Source organism: Convolutriloba macropyga, chromosome 5 (assembly GCF_964194025.1).
Source record: "Convolutriloba macropyga chromosome 5, txConMacr16.3, whole genome shotgun sequence".
NCBI classification, from domain to species: Eukaryota; Metazoa; Xenacoelomorpha; order Acoela; family Convolutidae; genus Convolutriloba; species Convolutriloba macropyga.
The window spans coordinates 22,327,985-22,346,013 of NC_134472.1; the positions used below are offsets into that span (position 1 = coordinate 22,327,985).

An 18,029-nucleotide genomic window follows, 5' to 3' on the forward strand; every position below is an offset into this window, starting at 1 on the left:
TCTAACACATTCGTTATATCAAAAATAATGCCAAAAGTTCAATAACAGCAAACAACAGCCTCAAGCAAAACAACTTCAGGTGAAGGTTATAGATTAGAACGCAGTAAAAGATCTCTTTGAACAACAAAACAATAGTAATAAACGTCGAAGCATACAATGCGAAACTAAAAAAGAAACCGTCCCGTAAGCAACAGAGCCAAGAAATCTCAGTTTGCAAGCGGCGGCAATTCGTAGACTAACACTGCTGTCTCGTCCAACTCAAAGAAAGCTAAAATTTCTCAACTCCTTCTGAACTTTGACGAGAATGAAAAAAACAGTGAGCTCCTTTCAGTGGCACTGAGACCGGAAAATTCTGGCAAAAGTCAAACCAATCAAGGGACGAGAACCATGTTTGAGGATAGAGCCGACATGAGAGTGAGGATAGCAGAGTAGAGCAATCCCAACAAACAGGTTCCCTTCTCAAAAAAAGCACAGCTGTTCCCTGAGCCGTAAGTTAACAAACCAAAACAATCAACAACCACTGGACAATTATTACGGACCTGATGGACACAATAACAAAGGCTCTAATACCAACCCATACAATGGCTTCCCGAATTTTCCGAGTCGTCCACCAGTCTGGATACAGCACCAAGCACTGATGTTCCACAACACATTGAATTTACCAAGATATCAATTAAAAACTTTTTACAGCTGATACTCTGAAATGGCATCAATGGTTCAGTTTTTTTCAAAACAGCCATTCACAACAACAATGGCTTCTCAGATGCCCAAAAAATGACACAACTTCAAAACTGTGTTACACATAAAGCAGGAGATTTCAAAATTGGTGCTCCTACAACGGGGACCAACACCATGAGTCCGTCGTTGAACTGAGCAGGAAAAAAAATCAATACACAGCATGTTGTGGCTGCATACCTAAGACAATAGGAGAAGTAGCCTGAGACCCAATTTGACTATTCAGAGTCTTTTTGTAGGCTTCGCATCTTTTTTCAGGAGACTTATGCAAACCTTTCGGTTTCACAATTTTGAAGCTGACATCAAGTCTTCAGCAGTTTTGAGAATAGTTAGAGACAAATTGTACGCAGCCCTGATATTCAGATGGAATCAACACATACGAAGCCAAATTTTGTCGCAACCTAACGTTAAACGCTTTGCAGATTGGACAGATTCATACGCAGAAGCATGCGAGGTCATCTCCCACACAACAGAGCCAGAGAAACAGAGTGAACCCATGTTCTAGAAATGGTCAACCGATGTGTCTTGTCAATTCTGCTCACAAATCCACAACCTTGGTCGATTTTCCGAGCATTTGGACAAGTCAGTGTATGGCCAACAGAATTGAGTGAGGTGGTTCACGTTGTGCCCTAACTGCCTAACGAAAGGAGCCTCTGCCAATCAAAAACAAAGTGCCTTGCGGACAGATGCAATGGCTTTCATCACTCTACCCTGCATAAGATTGACGCAACGGCAGCAATAACAAAATTTACAACCAAATGGAACTAGAATCAGATCTCACTGATGATCAACTCCAGAAACGACTCAAAACAAACCAATCAAACTACGATCTACGATCAACAGAAGGGAAACCAGAAAATACAAAATCGCTCCAACAACACCACTTCACATGGGGTATTTGGAAGAGATGGAAACGCAGAACAGAAACAATGGAAGACAGCACAGTAACATTCAGTGCACTGTAGGACATCAGCAGGCAATTAAAACGCAACAGAACTAAAAACTACACTTGCAGCAACCAGCAGGAAACTTCTTGGATCAGACTTCGGATAGAGTTGCTAGGTTTACCATAAAAATTTTTCAACAGAGATCTTTGCATCAAAACCTAAGCAATTTGGACAGTGGCAGTGACTACACACAAATAACAAAAAAAACTGCCGATGCATTTCATGTTCAACAACCCCGCGATATAACACTACAGCTATAATCACTTCATGGCGAACGCTCAGTAAGACAGCAGATGTCATGATCAGCATAAAAGATTTATACAGCAATTTCCATTTGATCAGAATTCTTCTGCACGCAATAGCAATGGAGGTGTTTCGGATGCCAAGAGTTCAAATTGAAAATTTTATTGATATTTACAGAGACCATTTCATCACCAGAACAAAAAATTCTCAACAACCAGGGATATCTGGATATGAGTACCGATTGGATTAGATACAACAGAAGCGAAAAATCCCAGACAGTTCACAATTGGACCATCTGGCACTCGATATGGATTCAAGACACTGCTTGGTTGGATTCTGACGGGGTTCATTCCCCACATGTACACACAGAAGAGGGTCAAAGCCGGAACAATTTTACAACCTGAATGGCCTTAATCTCCGCTTCAGACACTACTCAGTAGCAGTCACAGCGGACATGGAGGCAATGTTCATGCGGATTGGCATCCAACCACAACACCAAGAAAATCTATGTTTTTTGTGCACAGAAGACGGCCCTGAGAAGATATTTAAATACTTAGTGACTCATAATTGGAGCCAAAAGTTCCCTTTCTTGTGAAATCTTTGTCCTGTAGAGATGTAAAATGACCAAAAACAAGAGAACATAGAGAAATACACATTAACCAAGCAGCAGTTCTGCATGGATGATTTTATGCAGACCTAGGCATCTGAAGAGGAGACCCGGAGATTTCAACTTGTTCTGCTGATAGGAGAGTTCAATTTGACAAAGTTCCTAAGCAACAAACCAAACACATTAAAAACATAATGCAAGGAGACAAGGCAGATATGAAATCTGAGATAATCGTTGGTCAGACGTGGGACCACAAGACACTGATGTTCGAAAAACCGAAGATTTTCTACACAGAACAACAGCTGACTACAAGGAAGTTGTTATCAATGGAAGCTTCTCTATTCGATCAAGTTGGACCTATTTCCCATCTTGCCATCAATTAGATGCATTCTCCAGAAAAATATTGAGAAATGAAGAAACTGGGATCCATCAGCGTCAGAATGCTACCAACAGGTTTTACAAGATTCGACGGAGGACTTCGACGGAAAGACTTTAATCCAAATTCCCAGATGATTGAATCCGAGCATCAAGGGATCAACAGAAATCATCAACTTTACACGTTCACTGGCGCATCAATTAGTGCAACTGCTGCCACAGTCTTTGCGAGGACAACCAACGCCGATGGGTCTCCTCATCACGAAATGTGGTCAGCAAATTAAATGTGGCACCGATCAAGCAGCTGAGCATCCCACAACTGGATTATGAATGGCCAACACATGGAGTAGAGCTTACTGGGTTCTGTGAGAGCGAGGTAACAACGACCATAAGCTAAATTTGTTTTGGACTGAGAGCACTGCTACAATTGAATGGATCAAATCCAAGCACAGACCCAAGAAAAACGTATATTGCCAAAATATTGAACAAATTTTACGAAAAATCTAACCCAGACCATTGAAAGAACTTGAAAGATGAATCCCAAAGAAAACGGCAAGACGTGGCCTTACCCCATTAGACATCCCAAAGCTGTGGCTTAAACCACCGAACTTTCTGAGCAGACTCATTTTTTGGGGTATTACTTCGAGGACATCGATCACCACATATGCGCTACACAAGCGATTTACCTTCGGAAGCCTGTTATTGAGTTTGAAAACATTTGAAAATAGAGTTGACAACTCAGCTCTGCCAGAACAGAGCGTTCCCGGCAACAGGACGTTTACGGGAAAACTCCGAAAAAGAAGACAAAATAAATTACCTGAGACCTCCGACACTAAAGATTCTGCATCAGATGAGACCAGGGCAATGGTCTAGATGTCCCCATTGTGGTCTAGATGTCTCCAAGAAAAATTCTCGAGGAAAAGTTCCCTTACTGTTGAAAGGAAGCAATCCTGAGAATGGAGACAAGCTGATGCCTCTCACGTTTTTTCTAGATGACGACAAACTATTGGGGTAGAAGAAACTAGGCACCATTAATCTGCCGTGTGGAGCATTCCCTCATTCTGCATAGCCGGAGTAAAATGCAAGACAGCTGATTGCAAAGCCACACAGTGGTTGTGGACAGCACGCGAAGGCTCATCTGCAGCAGACTTTCCTGATGATTGGACTGAGACAAAAACTGAGATGTCATGGAAAATACTGTCTCATTTGCTGACTATGGAAAGCAGACAACGTGAGACCAAAGATGGCTGGTCTGCTTAAAATCAGATCTCCAAATCCAAACATGCAGTACCAATATGCCAATACTGGAATGGACAAGTTTGGCCTATTCTCCATTAACGAAAAGAGACCAGGAACTCAGATGCACTACGTCTGCTAGTTCAAATGTGTGGTCTCTAGAACTGCGCACCTAGAAGTACAACAAGATGTCTCAATTCATTCTCTCCCCGTGGTCATTTATTGTATCCCCGTGGTCATTTATTGTATTGGGCAATATTGTATCACGTCGTGTGTACCATGACCACATTGTGAGCGATATTGGCAAAAACTATATTGGAGTCAACCAAAGAGTCAAGTTATAATTCCAGAGATACTACCAAACCGACAATGAGTTAATCAGACTGCAAAAGGCTCAATAGAAAATTCACTAGGTGCTAGACCCACCATTGGCACCACTCTTCGAAGGACTTTGAATAGGCTCATACAACCCCAAAAGGGGAGTCTACTGCTAGTGCTGGAAAGTCAAAACTAACACTATCAGTTTTCCAGACAGTTGAAGCAGAGGTCGAACCAATTTTGAACTCCAGGCCATTAAATTATGGGGGCTGTGGCATCTCAGATGAGACTCACTTACTCCTAATCACCTCCTCCTTCGATCGCCACAAATGTGTTTGAAACCTCTTGTGAACAACAACCAGCGGTTCCCTATTAAGGACTTCAATTTGACTCAGACACTACTTGATAACTACGGGACCTGGCTGCTGAAGGAATATGTTTCTGATCTTGACAAGGGAACAAAGTGGCACTGAATAAATGATAAGCTGGATGAAGTTGACATTGTGGGAGCTCAAGGACTTCACATGCCGAGGAATCTGGCTTTTTGGGAAGATTGTGAAAGCATATACAGGTGAAAACGGAATAGCACGGATTTTTGAATCCAGAGGGCTACAAGATTAGTTCAAAGACAAGCAGTTACCCTTACCCTTGGTTTCCCACAATTGTCAAGTGCTCCGGAGGGTCATTGAAACAAGTTAAATTGAAGGACAAAATACTCAAAATCAGAAAAACAACTTTTGAGCTATATTTTATATGTTCCTACATGTTCATCTAAACAGTTACTTTTTATTTTTCCGTCCTCCAAAACCTTTTGTAAATATGAATTTTAATTCCTGAAAGATGTTGATTTAATTTAAGAACGACGTTCAGATTTTTAATTCACATCCAGATTCTTTATGGTCAGGGATTTTCCATTTTTGACCATAACTTGTATGCCCAGGGCGCTAATTCTAATTTATCAACAGAGCTTGAAGTGCTAAGATGGGTGAGACTCTCAGGTACAAAAGTATTGTTGCAAAGTTGTCTTGGTATGGAAAACTCAGGCCGAAGTTTCTTGTGAAAACATAGCAGGGCAAAGTCTTGATTACAACCTGACGAATTGAATTAACTAATGTCATGGACATGCCAATCAACAATTGTCCATCAACAGCAAACTATGACAGTCAACAAAGCACATGATCCTATATGCAGAAAAACAAACAAAAACAAAAGTCTCGCAGGGAATTTAAAAACATCCTTTATCAACACACTAGAAACTCAGAAACAATTAATTGGAAAACACTATGTAAATGTGGACGCTGTGTGTACATAGAAAGGGTCTGGAATACAAGAAACTTGAAAAAATTGATAAAATGCAGAGCAAAAAAGACGAAAATTGAAAATTGGAAAAGCAGTGGTGCTAATTAATGATAGTTATAAACTGACGACAGTTGCGGCTAACCAAAAAACTAAAAAAGAATCTTTAATAATGAGGATAGGCGCCAAAACCACAAGAGAACCTACAAAAACGGTAAAGAAGCAAAAACGCACAAATACGGAAACAAATAGTACTGAAAACTTATTCTGTGATCTCAAGTCACTGATTAGTTTTCTGTAAGCCTCACTAGCAACCAATGAAAATTGTCAATACTCAGACAAAATTATTTGACAATCTAAAGGAAAAAAATGACAAAAAAAATAAAAATGGAAGAAAACTTATGCTCTGAATTAAATTTTTTTGAATGATTAGGACGTTTTTAATAACAATTACGACCTATGGTTAAAAATATTGATGAAAAAAGTCAGTGAAAAGCAAGCAAAACTAAATTTTTTTATAATAATGAGAACAAATTTTGAGAAAGTCTTGAAATGAAAAACACCAACTAAGAACGCAAACAACAGATTAGATTTTTATATGCCTCTTTGCCAAACAATGAGTATTGCAATTAATGAGAAAAAATGACAGAAAACAGAAAGAACTACAAATAGGTGGAACTCAAAAAAATTCCGATATTCTCACAGAATCAATGGTGTCTACCTCAAATAAACCTTTAACTGCACTTTGATAGTTGCGAAAAACACATATATTCCTCGGCAAAATTAGAAATGAATTCCCCGCAGGTGACAAAAAAATTGGCAAAAAAATCGAAATTTTGCTCAAACACCAGTCAATTTCTTATTTCTCTTTTCACCCGCTTACTATTTCAGTGTGATTAAAACCACTACTTTAATTTTAATTCTCATTGACATCAGACAATTTATAAAAAAATTAAAAAAATGTCGACAGGTCTTAGGAACAAATGCCTGTACTCATTTATGATTATTTTTTAGAATCAATGGGAGTAAAAAATGAGAAAATCCAAATGTTTTTGATGAAAATCTGATGTCACAAATTTTGACTATGAAAAATCCAATGACAAAACAACTTGCAAGAGAAACCATCCCCAAGCTAATAACGTCTTAAAATTAAAAGAAAATTCTCTACAAAACGGTAAACACTGAGATAGCTGAGAAAAGAAAAAGAAGCAACGAGCAACGAATTAATCTAAGGCAACACTGTTATATTCTTTCCGCTCAATAAGTGACCTCCCAATGACTGCCAGGGAAATTATAACCAACAATTAACAATGCAACGAAAAAAAACTTGAAACTTTTAAATTGTGTAAATTTTTATATTAATTATTCTACACTGTGAGATTAATTTTTATATCACTTAATCTACACTTGAAGTGTCACTTCTTCGTATCAATACGTATTAAGTAGCTCCCAAATAGTTAATGAAAGCAAATATCTATATTGTTATATTGAGTACTGTAATTAATGAGACTGAATGACAAAACAACAAAAAAGAACTAGATCCAGGCGGAATTCAAAAAGTCACCGAGTTTCTCCTAAAACCAATATTGTCTCATTCAAATTAACCATTGACTACCCTTTAATGGTTAATGGTTGCAAAAAACATCTATTCGTTATAAAAAAACTTTTATGGCTTTTAAAAATCATAAATTGGGAAATTAAGCAAAAAAAAACAGCAAAATTAGAACTGAATTCGTCGCACGTGAAAATTTGTTAAAAAACCATCTTTTCCATTTTTTCACTCCCCACTAGTCCAGCGTTTTTCAACGCTCTTTTAACTGTATTCTTACCTCTGAATAGTGTGTTGTGAAAATATGTTGAGTGCTCCTGTACAGTAGAGAGGGTAATTGGGAAAAGGGTATTCCTCCTTCCTTACAGCCCACCTGCCAGATCTGAGTGCTGTGTAGTTCTCACACAGAACCCCACTGTACCACAATGACACATCTGAAACAAAATAAAAACAACAAATACACATTGAGTAAGGAAAGGTGCCAAAGTTAATCAAAATTCAATCAGAATCGCGCCTTTTTGTCTCATTTCGAAATCAGCCGTGAAAAGTAGCCCAAAATTACTATTTGAAAAATGAGTTCTAGGGCATCTAGAGACTTCCCGGGTTGAGATGTCATTAGTTATAAGCGAATAATTTTGTAGCAAATGCGTTGAAAGCGTAAAAGTTATGTAAAAAGGGGCTGAATGTGCTGAAATGAAACATTTTCAGCAATTATAAGCGCACTTCGCACAAAAATTCAGCTCTCTCAAATTGTTCAGCTCATTTCTTACATACACTTTGGGAAAAATTGAAATCTACTCTTTCCTCATATTTCTTATATCAATTCGGCATTAGAAGGAAAAATTTAAGAAATTCCCTGAAACTTATTATTTGCAAGATACGACATGAAAGTGTTGATCTTTTTTCAGAGAAAATTTGAAATTGCGGATAATGTGCTTATGAAAGCTCGGAAAATGAGCAAAATAGTTGCCAAATGCGAACAAAAAAATTAAGAAAAGTGCTAAATCTGTTGATTTTCGCAACAAATGTGCGGGGAAATTTTAATTTTTTACAAACATGCAAACGATGCCTTTTTACTACAAATACAGCAAAAAGTCTTCGTAATCTGCGGACAAGTGACGCAATGGAATAACAGGAGTCTTTTGTGTTAGAGAACGGGGTTCGAGGCTGAGCGTGGGTGTTGAACGTTATGTAAGATATGCGCTCAAGGCGTGAAGGAAAGTGAGGAACCTATGTAAGCTAAGCGCTGAAAGTTTGAATCCAGAAAGCTTTGATGCTGAACTTTTGTAGGAATTGAGCTTCAAACGCTGATCTTAAGGAAGAAATGCACTGACAACGGCTTCAGAAATAAATTTTCTGCTGAAAAATTGTACATAGTTGCTGCAAAAAATGCTGATAAAAGCTGACTTTGTTTGAGAAATGCATTGACACTTCAGCTTGTTTATCCACTGAAAGCAATTATTTTTTAGCGGCTGTCAGTGCAATTCTTGCATGATTTCTGGAAGAAAAACTTGATCCGGATAGTTGGTAGATCCAAAAACGCCCCTAATGCATGGTTTTCTTGTACCTTTCATAAAATTATTACGCTCCTGGCTAAAGAAGCTATCCGTCTGTCAAAACGCCGCTCATTACTGGTTTTTTATTGCATAATGTTTTAAATCGCGTAATATCTTTAGCCGGAAATAGTAGCAAAAAACAGACATAAATATTTGTGTTTGTAATCGCACTACCTCATTTTGGTTTTGTTTTAGTTGTACTCATTAACAGGAATCCCATTTTTCAATGTTCAAGATGAAGTACAACACACTGCTTAAAAAATGATCCACGACCGTCTAGATCCATCTCATAGAGCCTTTTGAAAGGATTTTGCCCGAAGTCGCATGTATTATTCTTTATCAATACGTCTCATCCAATCTACAGAATAAAGATAAAGCCTGAAAAAATTCGAGAACTATGCTTTTCGTTAAAGTGAATTATTCATTAACAAAAAATGTTTACACTTTTTGAAGCTAAACAAATTTCTAAGTGCTCCTAATCTCCCAAAACCAATTAGCACTACTAAAAAAACACAGGAGCAGGAAACTGTATGCTAGTCTCAACATCTCAGTAACAAGAACGTTCAAATGTCAAATCTGACCTGCAATGAAAGACTGAAGTGACTTACCTGAATCAGCGAAAGATCTCGAAAAGCAAAGACATCAAAAGAGCTCCAATGCTAAAACCTGTTATTTTTAAATAAAAAAAACAAATACTATACATCATCATATGGTTCTGTTAGATGGTAGTATGCAAATTTCAACACTGACTTTCAAAAATGTTAAATAGTTCGATAAATTTCTTTTCGTCTTTTAATCTTTTATAGATAAAATAGTGTTGATAAAATTTAGCATATATGGGTTCTCATTTTTGATTGCAAACAACTGCACTTTTAGAAATTTATTTTTATGTTGGCTAATTCAGAGCTAATGTTGCTCTCTCAATTTTATGACAAAAAAATTGAAATATTCCGCACTCATAACTATATACCAACATTCCAATAAAAATTGAGTAAAAAATGGCGCTCGCTTGCAGATCTGCGTAAAACAAACTATGGTCCCCAGGTTTCGAAACCATTTGTCCCAATGTTGGACGGTTACTCTTTTTCTTCTCCCTTCTAAGTATCCCTCTCACAATTATCTTTACTTTTTCATCCAAATACCATCATCATAACCCTGTATTTTAAGTTGACGACATCTAGACTGGAACAAAGAGAAAAAAAAACAAAAAAATAGGTTTGTTGTCCACTTAAGTGTTAATATAGTTGTTCTACTTAAAAAAATGTCACTGTAAATTACGTCAACGTAATTCCATATGTTTCTTATATCAGTTTGGCATTGGAAGGGAAAATTTAAGAAACTCCATGAAACATATTATTTGCAAGATACGACATGAAAGTGTTGATCTTTTTTCAAAGAAAAATTCAAATTGCGGATAATTTGTTTATGAAAGCCCGGAAAATGAGCAAAATAGTTCCCAAATGCGAACAAAAAAGTAAGAAAATTAATATATCTGTTGAATTTTTGAAACAGATGAGCGGGGAAAATTTTACAAACAAGCAAACGATGTCCTTGTAGCACAAATACAGCAAAAAGTCTTCGTAATCTGTGGACAAGTGAAGCAATGCAAGAACAGGAGTCTTTTGTGTTAGAAAACAAAATAAATATAAAGCTTGAAAAAAATCGAGAGTTATGCTTTTCGTTCTATTGAATTATTCATTAACAAAAAACGTTTACATTTTTTGAAGCTAAACAAATTTCTTTGTGTTACTAATCTCCCAAAACCAATAAGCAGTACTCCCGAAAAAACGCAGGCGCGGGAAGCTGTATGCTAGTCTCAACATCTCAGTAACAAGAAAATTCAATTGTAAAATCAGACCTGCAATGAAAGACTGAAGTGTTTTACCTGAACCAGCGAAAGATCTAGAAAAGCAAAGACATCAAAAGAGCTTCAACACAAAAACCGGTTATTTTCAAATAAAAAAACTATAATCATTTGGTTCTGTTAGATGGTAGTATGCGAATTTCAACACTGACTTTCGAAAATGATAAATAGTTTCGAAAAATTTATTTTCGTCTTTTAATCTTTTTCCGATAAAATATTATTGATAAAGTTTAGAATATTATGTCTTCTCATTTTTGATTGCAAAAAACTGGAACTTTTAGAAATTTATTTTTATGTTGAATAATCCAGATTTAATGTTGCTCTATCATTTTTATGACAAAAAAATTGAAACATTCCGTACTCATCATTATAAACCAACATTCCAATAAAAAAATGAGTTAAAAAATGTCGCTCGCTTGAAGATCTGCGTTTAACAATTTCTGGTCCCCAGGTTTTCAAACCATTTGTCCCAATGTTGGACAGCTACTCATTTTCTTCTCCCTTCTAAATATCCCTCTCACAATTACCTGTACTCTTTCATCCAAATACCATCATCATAACCCTGTACTTCAAGTTGACGACATCTAGACTGGAACAAAGAGCAATAAAACAAAGATATTGGGTTGTTATCCACTGAAGGGTTAATATAGTTGTTCTACTTGAAAAAACTGTCACCGTAAATTACGTCAACTGTCCTATAATACCATATATTATTAGACAAATTACGTAGCAGCCAGTATTCTTGGACCTTTCACGCATCAGGTATCAGTATTATTGGACTTTTGACGTCATCTTCAGTGGTAAGGTCCAACTTTGCTTGCATTAATGCTGTATTAATGATTGCAAAAATCACGCACATCTGCAAATTAGGTAGTCCTCTTTAACATAAATACCGATATAAGATTACTCCACATTCTTTTTGCCTGACGTCTTTTCTTGTTATAGTGCAATAGGTTTCCGGAGTACTGTTGAAAAAATTAAAATACAATTAATGAGTTCTAGTAGTTGTTTAAAGATGGCCTCTTATTTCCATTACCCCCCCCCCCCCAGCTTCGTCTCCTAATCACACTATCCTTTAATTTCATTTGGTTTTTTGGATTTTTTTCTAATTATTTTTTTTGTCTACTTTTATGCTAATTCGCTTAAATTTCATCAAAATTCTCGCCTTAGAATTAATCTAGATCTAGAATTATAGTCGAAAGGATAAAACTTTAAAAAAAAACAATTATCCTCTAACCCTTAACAGTATTTCAAATAAAACTATTAGCCGTAAATTTTCTCATTCATTCAATTTAACATCTAAAATCAAACAATGTGAGCAAACTATTAAATCTGTGCTGTTATTACAAAAATATCATTACAATTAACCTTATTGTTTAATATGCTTAAAAAACTTAATCTTATATATTTATAATGTGGATTTTTTTTTATTTGTGCTTCTCTGATAATTTTGACAATTTCAGTTACCATTCAAACTAATATCTAAATCTAGTATCTTTTTGGGATAGGAACAGATTTCCTAATTTTTCTCAACATCTCTTTCTTCGATTGACTTACCCCGATCTAGCAACCATCATTCATAACACTGCAAAATCTTACTTTCTGTTTATAAAAATTGTAATTTAGATCGTTAACATGTGTTTTCGTCTTGTGTTAAAAATAGTTTTCTTAACGGTTTTTTGCTTTTATTTTTGAACACTTTCCTGATTATCCCCAAACACCCCTATCTCCAAATACTGCATCGTTTTGCCTCTAAGGACAAATTCCACCTTACTGGTGATTGTTTGCCGGGGTTGAGGTTTTTTTTCAAATGAATACTTTTTTGTACTAGTATCAAATGAGGACCACTTGAACAATATTGCACTTCATTTTTGGGTTAAGTGTAAATTGGAATATTTCAAAAAACTTTGCTAAACATTGATAAATTTTGGCACAAAAAATACTTTAGTTTTAAAACAATTTTAACACGAAGCTTTCGTATGCAAGAAAAGTATCAATTAATCTATTTTATTCTACACTATGATACCAAAATGCTACGTATACCTAAAAATTTTTTAAAAAGAAATACAATTATTAAATAATATAACATTTTGATTTCAAATTTGTTCTCTTATAACACGTCATTACACCTTTCGCTTCTTAAACGTCTAGTAGACGGTTTATGTAGTATTCATATAGGTTTCTCACGACGTCTGTGTAAATTTCGTTCCAAATTTCATACACTTTTACTTCTGAATTTTCCGAAAAAACTGTCTGTTTTCACAATCGTTGCTTTAAAATCGCCCATAAATTTTCAATAGGATTCATATCTTGTCTGTATTCTGGCCATTCTAGTACCTTCCACTCGTTTACTTGGAAAAAATGCCGATAATCTTCGATTTTTGCACAGGAGCATTATCTTGTTGAAAAAAATGTCCAGGAAATGCATTTTTTCATCGTAAATTTTCCAAATTTCCAAATAACCGACAGTGTTTAGCTTGTTTGGTCACTTAACAAGCAATTTTCTTCCATCTGATCGTATTGCATCCCAAAACTAATGTGATCGTTTGTCCGAACTGAAATTTTTTGTGTTTTTTCAAGAAATCTCATTCCATTTCTTCGAAAAACTCTAACAATTCCGTCGCTGGAAATGTGCATTCTTTTTTCAAACAACATTTTGACAGAAAGAGAACGGCTTCTTGGGCATATTGATACATCATTTTGAACGAACACACTTGCTTTTCTTCTTCAAACTGAATTTTTATGCAGCATTTCTTGGAAAAACGCCACATTTTGTGAGAATTCGTCTAATTATACCTATGGAAATTGTATCGTTGCAGAAGAAATGTTATGAGTCACTAGAATGCGCACCTGTGAGGTTTTGGAATTTTTCAAAACATCGGTAACTAACTTCTTTTCTGATTTCTTTGACAATTTGGGGGATCTTCCATTCGTTTCTTGGGCCTCGAAACTGTTGTTTTTCAGGTAACGTTTGTATGCATACTGTGCACTGGATCTTGATTTCAAGTTGAGTTGCTTTTGTATTTTAGACCCTGAAAATCCGACCTCTCGTGGCGTAACAACTTGGCAAACGGTAAAAGAACAAAGCGGTTTAACCATCTTTTAAGTTTAAGCGGAGAAAGTGAGAATGAAGTTTCTCTTAAAACTTCTAAATTTCACACCTTTTTTCACGCCTTAGCGCAAATCATGCTTATGAAGCACGATTCATGCTTTAAAAGTAGAAATCATGCTGTACGTAGCTTTTTGTTACCATAGTGTAGGTTAACCTATTCGTGATTCGACATAACCGGCTGATGATTCGAAATAGTGCGATACGAATTATTGTAAAGACCATGTGTTCAACGTCTGGGAAGACTTTTCTGTATAAAAAAAGTATAAAAAGGATTTTAAACTGTATCACAACAATTGAGCACAAGGCAATATGTTTTGTTGTCATTACTATAGAATTTTTAAAAAGAATTTTAATAAAGTTATCAAATATTTTATATTGTCGCAACAGCCTAAAAGGCTCTGATTTAGTTAACCTCTTGATCCATTTTGATAGCGACCATTAAGGTACACTCCGTGTTTTGGGGCATTTAAAAAGGGAAGTTCTGTTGGTTCCCGCCGATTGATAAACTCAGATAACAAAAAAAAAGAAATCTTTTCTGTTTGTGCCCCCCCAGCACATTATCACCACCCCCCCCCCAATTACAGAGCACGTGTCATTACACAGTAAATCATTATGTAAAAATATAGCACGTGCGTCTGGGGGGTGCAAATAATATGCAACCACTAAGCTGGGGGGCGGGGGGGGGGCACAAACGGAAAAGATCCAAGAATAGTTTCAAAAAGAAAACATTTTTTGGCACCTGTTCGTGGTAACTTTTTCTGTCCACGTGGTCCATTCTCACTTGCTTTCTTATTCAGCGTTTGTTGAAGTTTCACAACAACCTGTTCCAATTTGGCTAATCGTAAATATACATCATCATCTGTTTTGATTACGTATTTTGTATCCGGACAGAACTTTGAGATCACCATGATCGCGATCATCATCTTGGCAGTTGTGTAGTAATATCCCTCGGAAGCGTTCAGTACAATTATGTCTTGAAATTGTGAATTTTCTCTGTAAATATTTCTCTCTAGCTCTTTGGTGTCAGGTCGCCCCACTACGAAGAATAGCGCCCATTTATGTCTTGGTTTGAACTGATTTCTGCCAACTGTTTCCTTTAAGTTAGGGGTAGAATAAAATAATCTTATATTGGTAAGTTTACATCCTTTTAGTGAGTATGGAGCGAGCTGTCGCCGCTGCTTAGCACTAAGAAAATTTCGAAAAAATAATTACAATCAAACTTCAGAGCACAGCTAAAAAGTTTACCGATATTAAAATCCACCCAAACGCCGCCCCCCCCCCCCCAAACCCCAGTCACCTAAATTCTTATAATTTGCCAGTGCATAATTTGCTTGTATAGTTGACTAAGAGTTTGAACTAGCCATCGGCCATCGTGTTTTATGAGTGCCATTCTCAAAGCATCTTCAGCCTCTTAGTGGACTATACAAGCAACCGTAAAGGCACAAAAATTAAAATCTAGGACCCCAATGAATCGAAACCTGAAACACATTCAGAATTCTTGCAAGATCATATTTATCTTGGCTCAATTTGAAATGCATTTTAATATCTTATCAAGTTCTTAGCAAGATTCGACAGGAAGAAATTATGCCAAAACATTTCAAGATCTTGGCAAAAACTTTTGAATCTGGCGCGGCAGAGATCTTTCATGCTATAAGTTGGTTGCACGTGAGTGATTTCAGGAAAAAAATTATGACAAAATTTTTTTGTTCAGGGGATTTAAAAGGAAGCAGTTCCGATTTGTATTAATAGCAGTTGAGTTGGCGTATGTAGCTCTAATGGCATGTCTCTGTTGACTACTCCCGATGCGATTCAGGACCAATATGACCATAAATAACAGCTCATTTTTCTTCTTTTTCTTTCTTTGGCAACTAAAGAAATTTGTGGAGAGTGATTGCAATAGAAGTGCGTCATCATTATAAGGAATTTGATGGAGTAAGCTGTCATTATGTACTGTAATTAGAAGGAGCTGTTTCCTCTTCTTCAAAAGTTGTGTTTATTTTGTAGGAACTGCGAAAAACTGAAAGCAATATCTATCTGCAGCCTGAATTCATCCAAAAATTGACTTCTAAATTTACGCTGTCAAGACTTGTCTCATGTAAGTATAATGATAAAAATTGACACTAAGGTCCGGGTAACATTGATAAAACACAAACAAAATTAACAAGGAGGTGGCAATTTGTGGACGCATATGATGCTCCGTCCCCTCTTTTTTCTAACGTCCGTTCAATTTTTGTCATTTAGAAGATAGAAGGTAAATTTCAACAATATTTCAACAAAATCATTAAAAAACGAAAACTCAACAACTCATTTGAAAAGAATTTGGAAGAAAACTACGTTTTGCTTCTTGTCATGATGACAAAGTGGGGCACAAAGTGTTATTTTATTGTTTTTAATGATTAAACAATTAAAAATTGGCCAAAGAATTTATATATATATATATATATATATATATATATATATATATATATTTAACAAAAGAATTAATTTTTAGTTTCTAATTTAACAAAAGTTGGATTTAATTTTATAGTTATATCTGTCGTCTACACAGAAAGAGTCAATATTAGAAAATACGTGAAAACAGCAAGCCGAAAGAAAAGAAAAAAATCTGGAAAAACAACTACTGATGATTCAAAATGGCATCATCAATTCAAAAATTTTATATAGAATAAATATCCAGAGAGGACTTTTAAGTGAGAGTAAAATTATCTTTTCTGTTTTAGATTTTATTCATTTTCCTTATCCAAACGTAAATTGATGACATGAGCCTATAATAATCCAAAACTAAAACGATTATATTGTATTATTGGCCAGCCTAATCTAGACCAATGGTGGCTTGCATTTATTATACATTCAAAAACTTTGATAGAAAAAAAAATTCTGATGAAGCGATCGAGTTAATTTTTGTTTTATTTGGGTAATTTTTTTCTTGCTCTTCAAAAGGAAATAAATTTGGAATATTTTGACTGATAATAACGATATAGAGTTAAACAATTAATTTTTAAAATGTTTACACTCAAACTTTCTTAGAATATCTGAAAGGCTGAATTCAATATGCCGAAAAGGTAAGAAAAGTTAGTAGCATCAGCGCAATGATAAAAAGTCACAGGAAGTCTTTGCGTATTAAAGCAAAGAAACCAATATTGTATACCAAAAACGGCCGAACATTATTCAAGATTATTCAATTGGAAAGTAGCAAAACAGATATTACAAACTTTTCTTCTTTTGGTTTAAATAAAAAAGCAGGTTTTGTTTCAATTGTTTAAAAAAAATTAAACATAACTGGTACAAATGACTGATTTCCGCCCGTTTTTTTCTGAAAAATTATTTTTTGAAATCCTTGCATTTACTTAAACTAAAAAAGTCCGAGGCAACGTCTCAAAAATCTCCTTTTATCATTATAAGTATAACGTATTCAATATAATAATTCATTATGGTAGTTTCTTTAAACTTTTCAAACAAGAAAACAAAATTAAATTAAAAAATGAAGAAAAAATAGACAAAATAACAAAAAAATCTTAATCAATTTCCAAAAGGAGTTAATTTAGTGTTCATTGTTATTTGGGCTGTGCCTTCTTAAGAAATCATCTTTTTTTTAAAGCAGCACAGAGCAGAGCTCGGCGACATTTCGTCCACAAGCAATACTGAATGAAGAGACATTCAGCTATCATTAGATATTTATTATTTGTGAAGTCGTATACGACCATCAAACCAAAGTCTAAATGAGCAACCAAATTGAGTTAGTTTTGGAGACTGTTTTTGGACAGTTGCTGCTACGTCTAATTGTTAATTTGACCAAAACTAAAAATTTTTATTTCATATTTGTTATTACGAGTTTAACGAAGAAAAACACAAAGTACAAGAGTAAAATGCGGTTTCTTACTGCAAATGGAAATTTTACGACACCTGGTGTTAACTGTTATGGTACCCGAGAAAACATATATAGGGAAATTGTTCTGTTTTGTCAGAAATGTCGTATTTTCAAGTAATTGTTGTTAGCACCTGTTTAAAAATTCGTGATTATGGAATCTAATTTTGAAGTGGGATTTGGCTTCAATCCACACACCGGAGCAATCAAACGCGGTTGCTGCAGTATGAAGTTTGTTAACTGGTTGTGAGAGTACTTGTAATAGTCTTACGATCTTGCAAACTCTGTTGGGAGTGTAACACTTTAATGGTCTCAATAATGAATTT

General features: G+C 35.5%; 1 protein-coding gene across 1 annotated transcript; it reads right to left on the reverse strand.

The window, feature by feature from the left end:
- Positions 1-3,938: 3,938 nt before the first annotated feature.
- Positions 3,939-14,859, reverse strand: LOC142340311 (beta-1,3-galactosyltransferase 5-like). Its single transcript, XM_075390886.1, has 3 exons — positions 14,578-14,859; positions 7,630-7,740; positions 3,939-4,072 (listed from the first exon to the last, which is right to left on the reverse strand). The coding sequence occupies exons 1-3, from the start codon at positions 14,759-14,761 to the stop codon at positions 3,939-3,941; spliced, it is 429 nt and encodes a 142-aa protein (XP_075247001.1). The 5' UTR covers positions 14,762-14,859.
- Between the last annotated feature and the right edge of the window lie 3,170 nt (positions 14,860-18,029).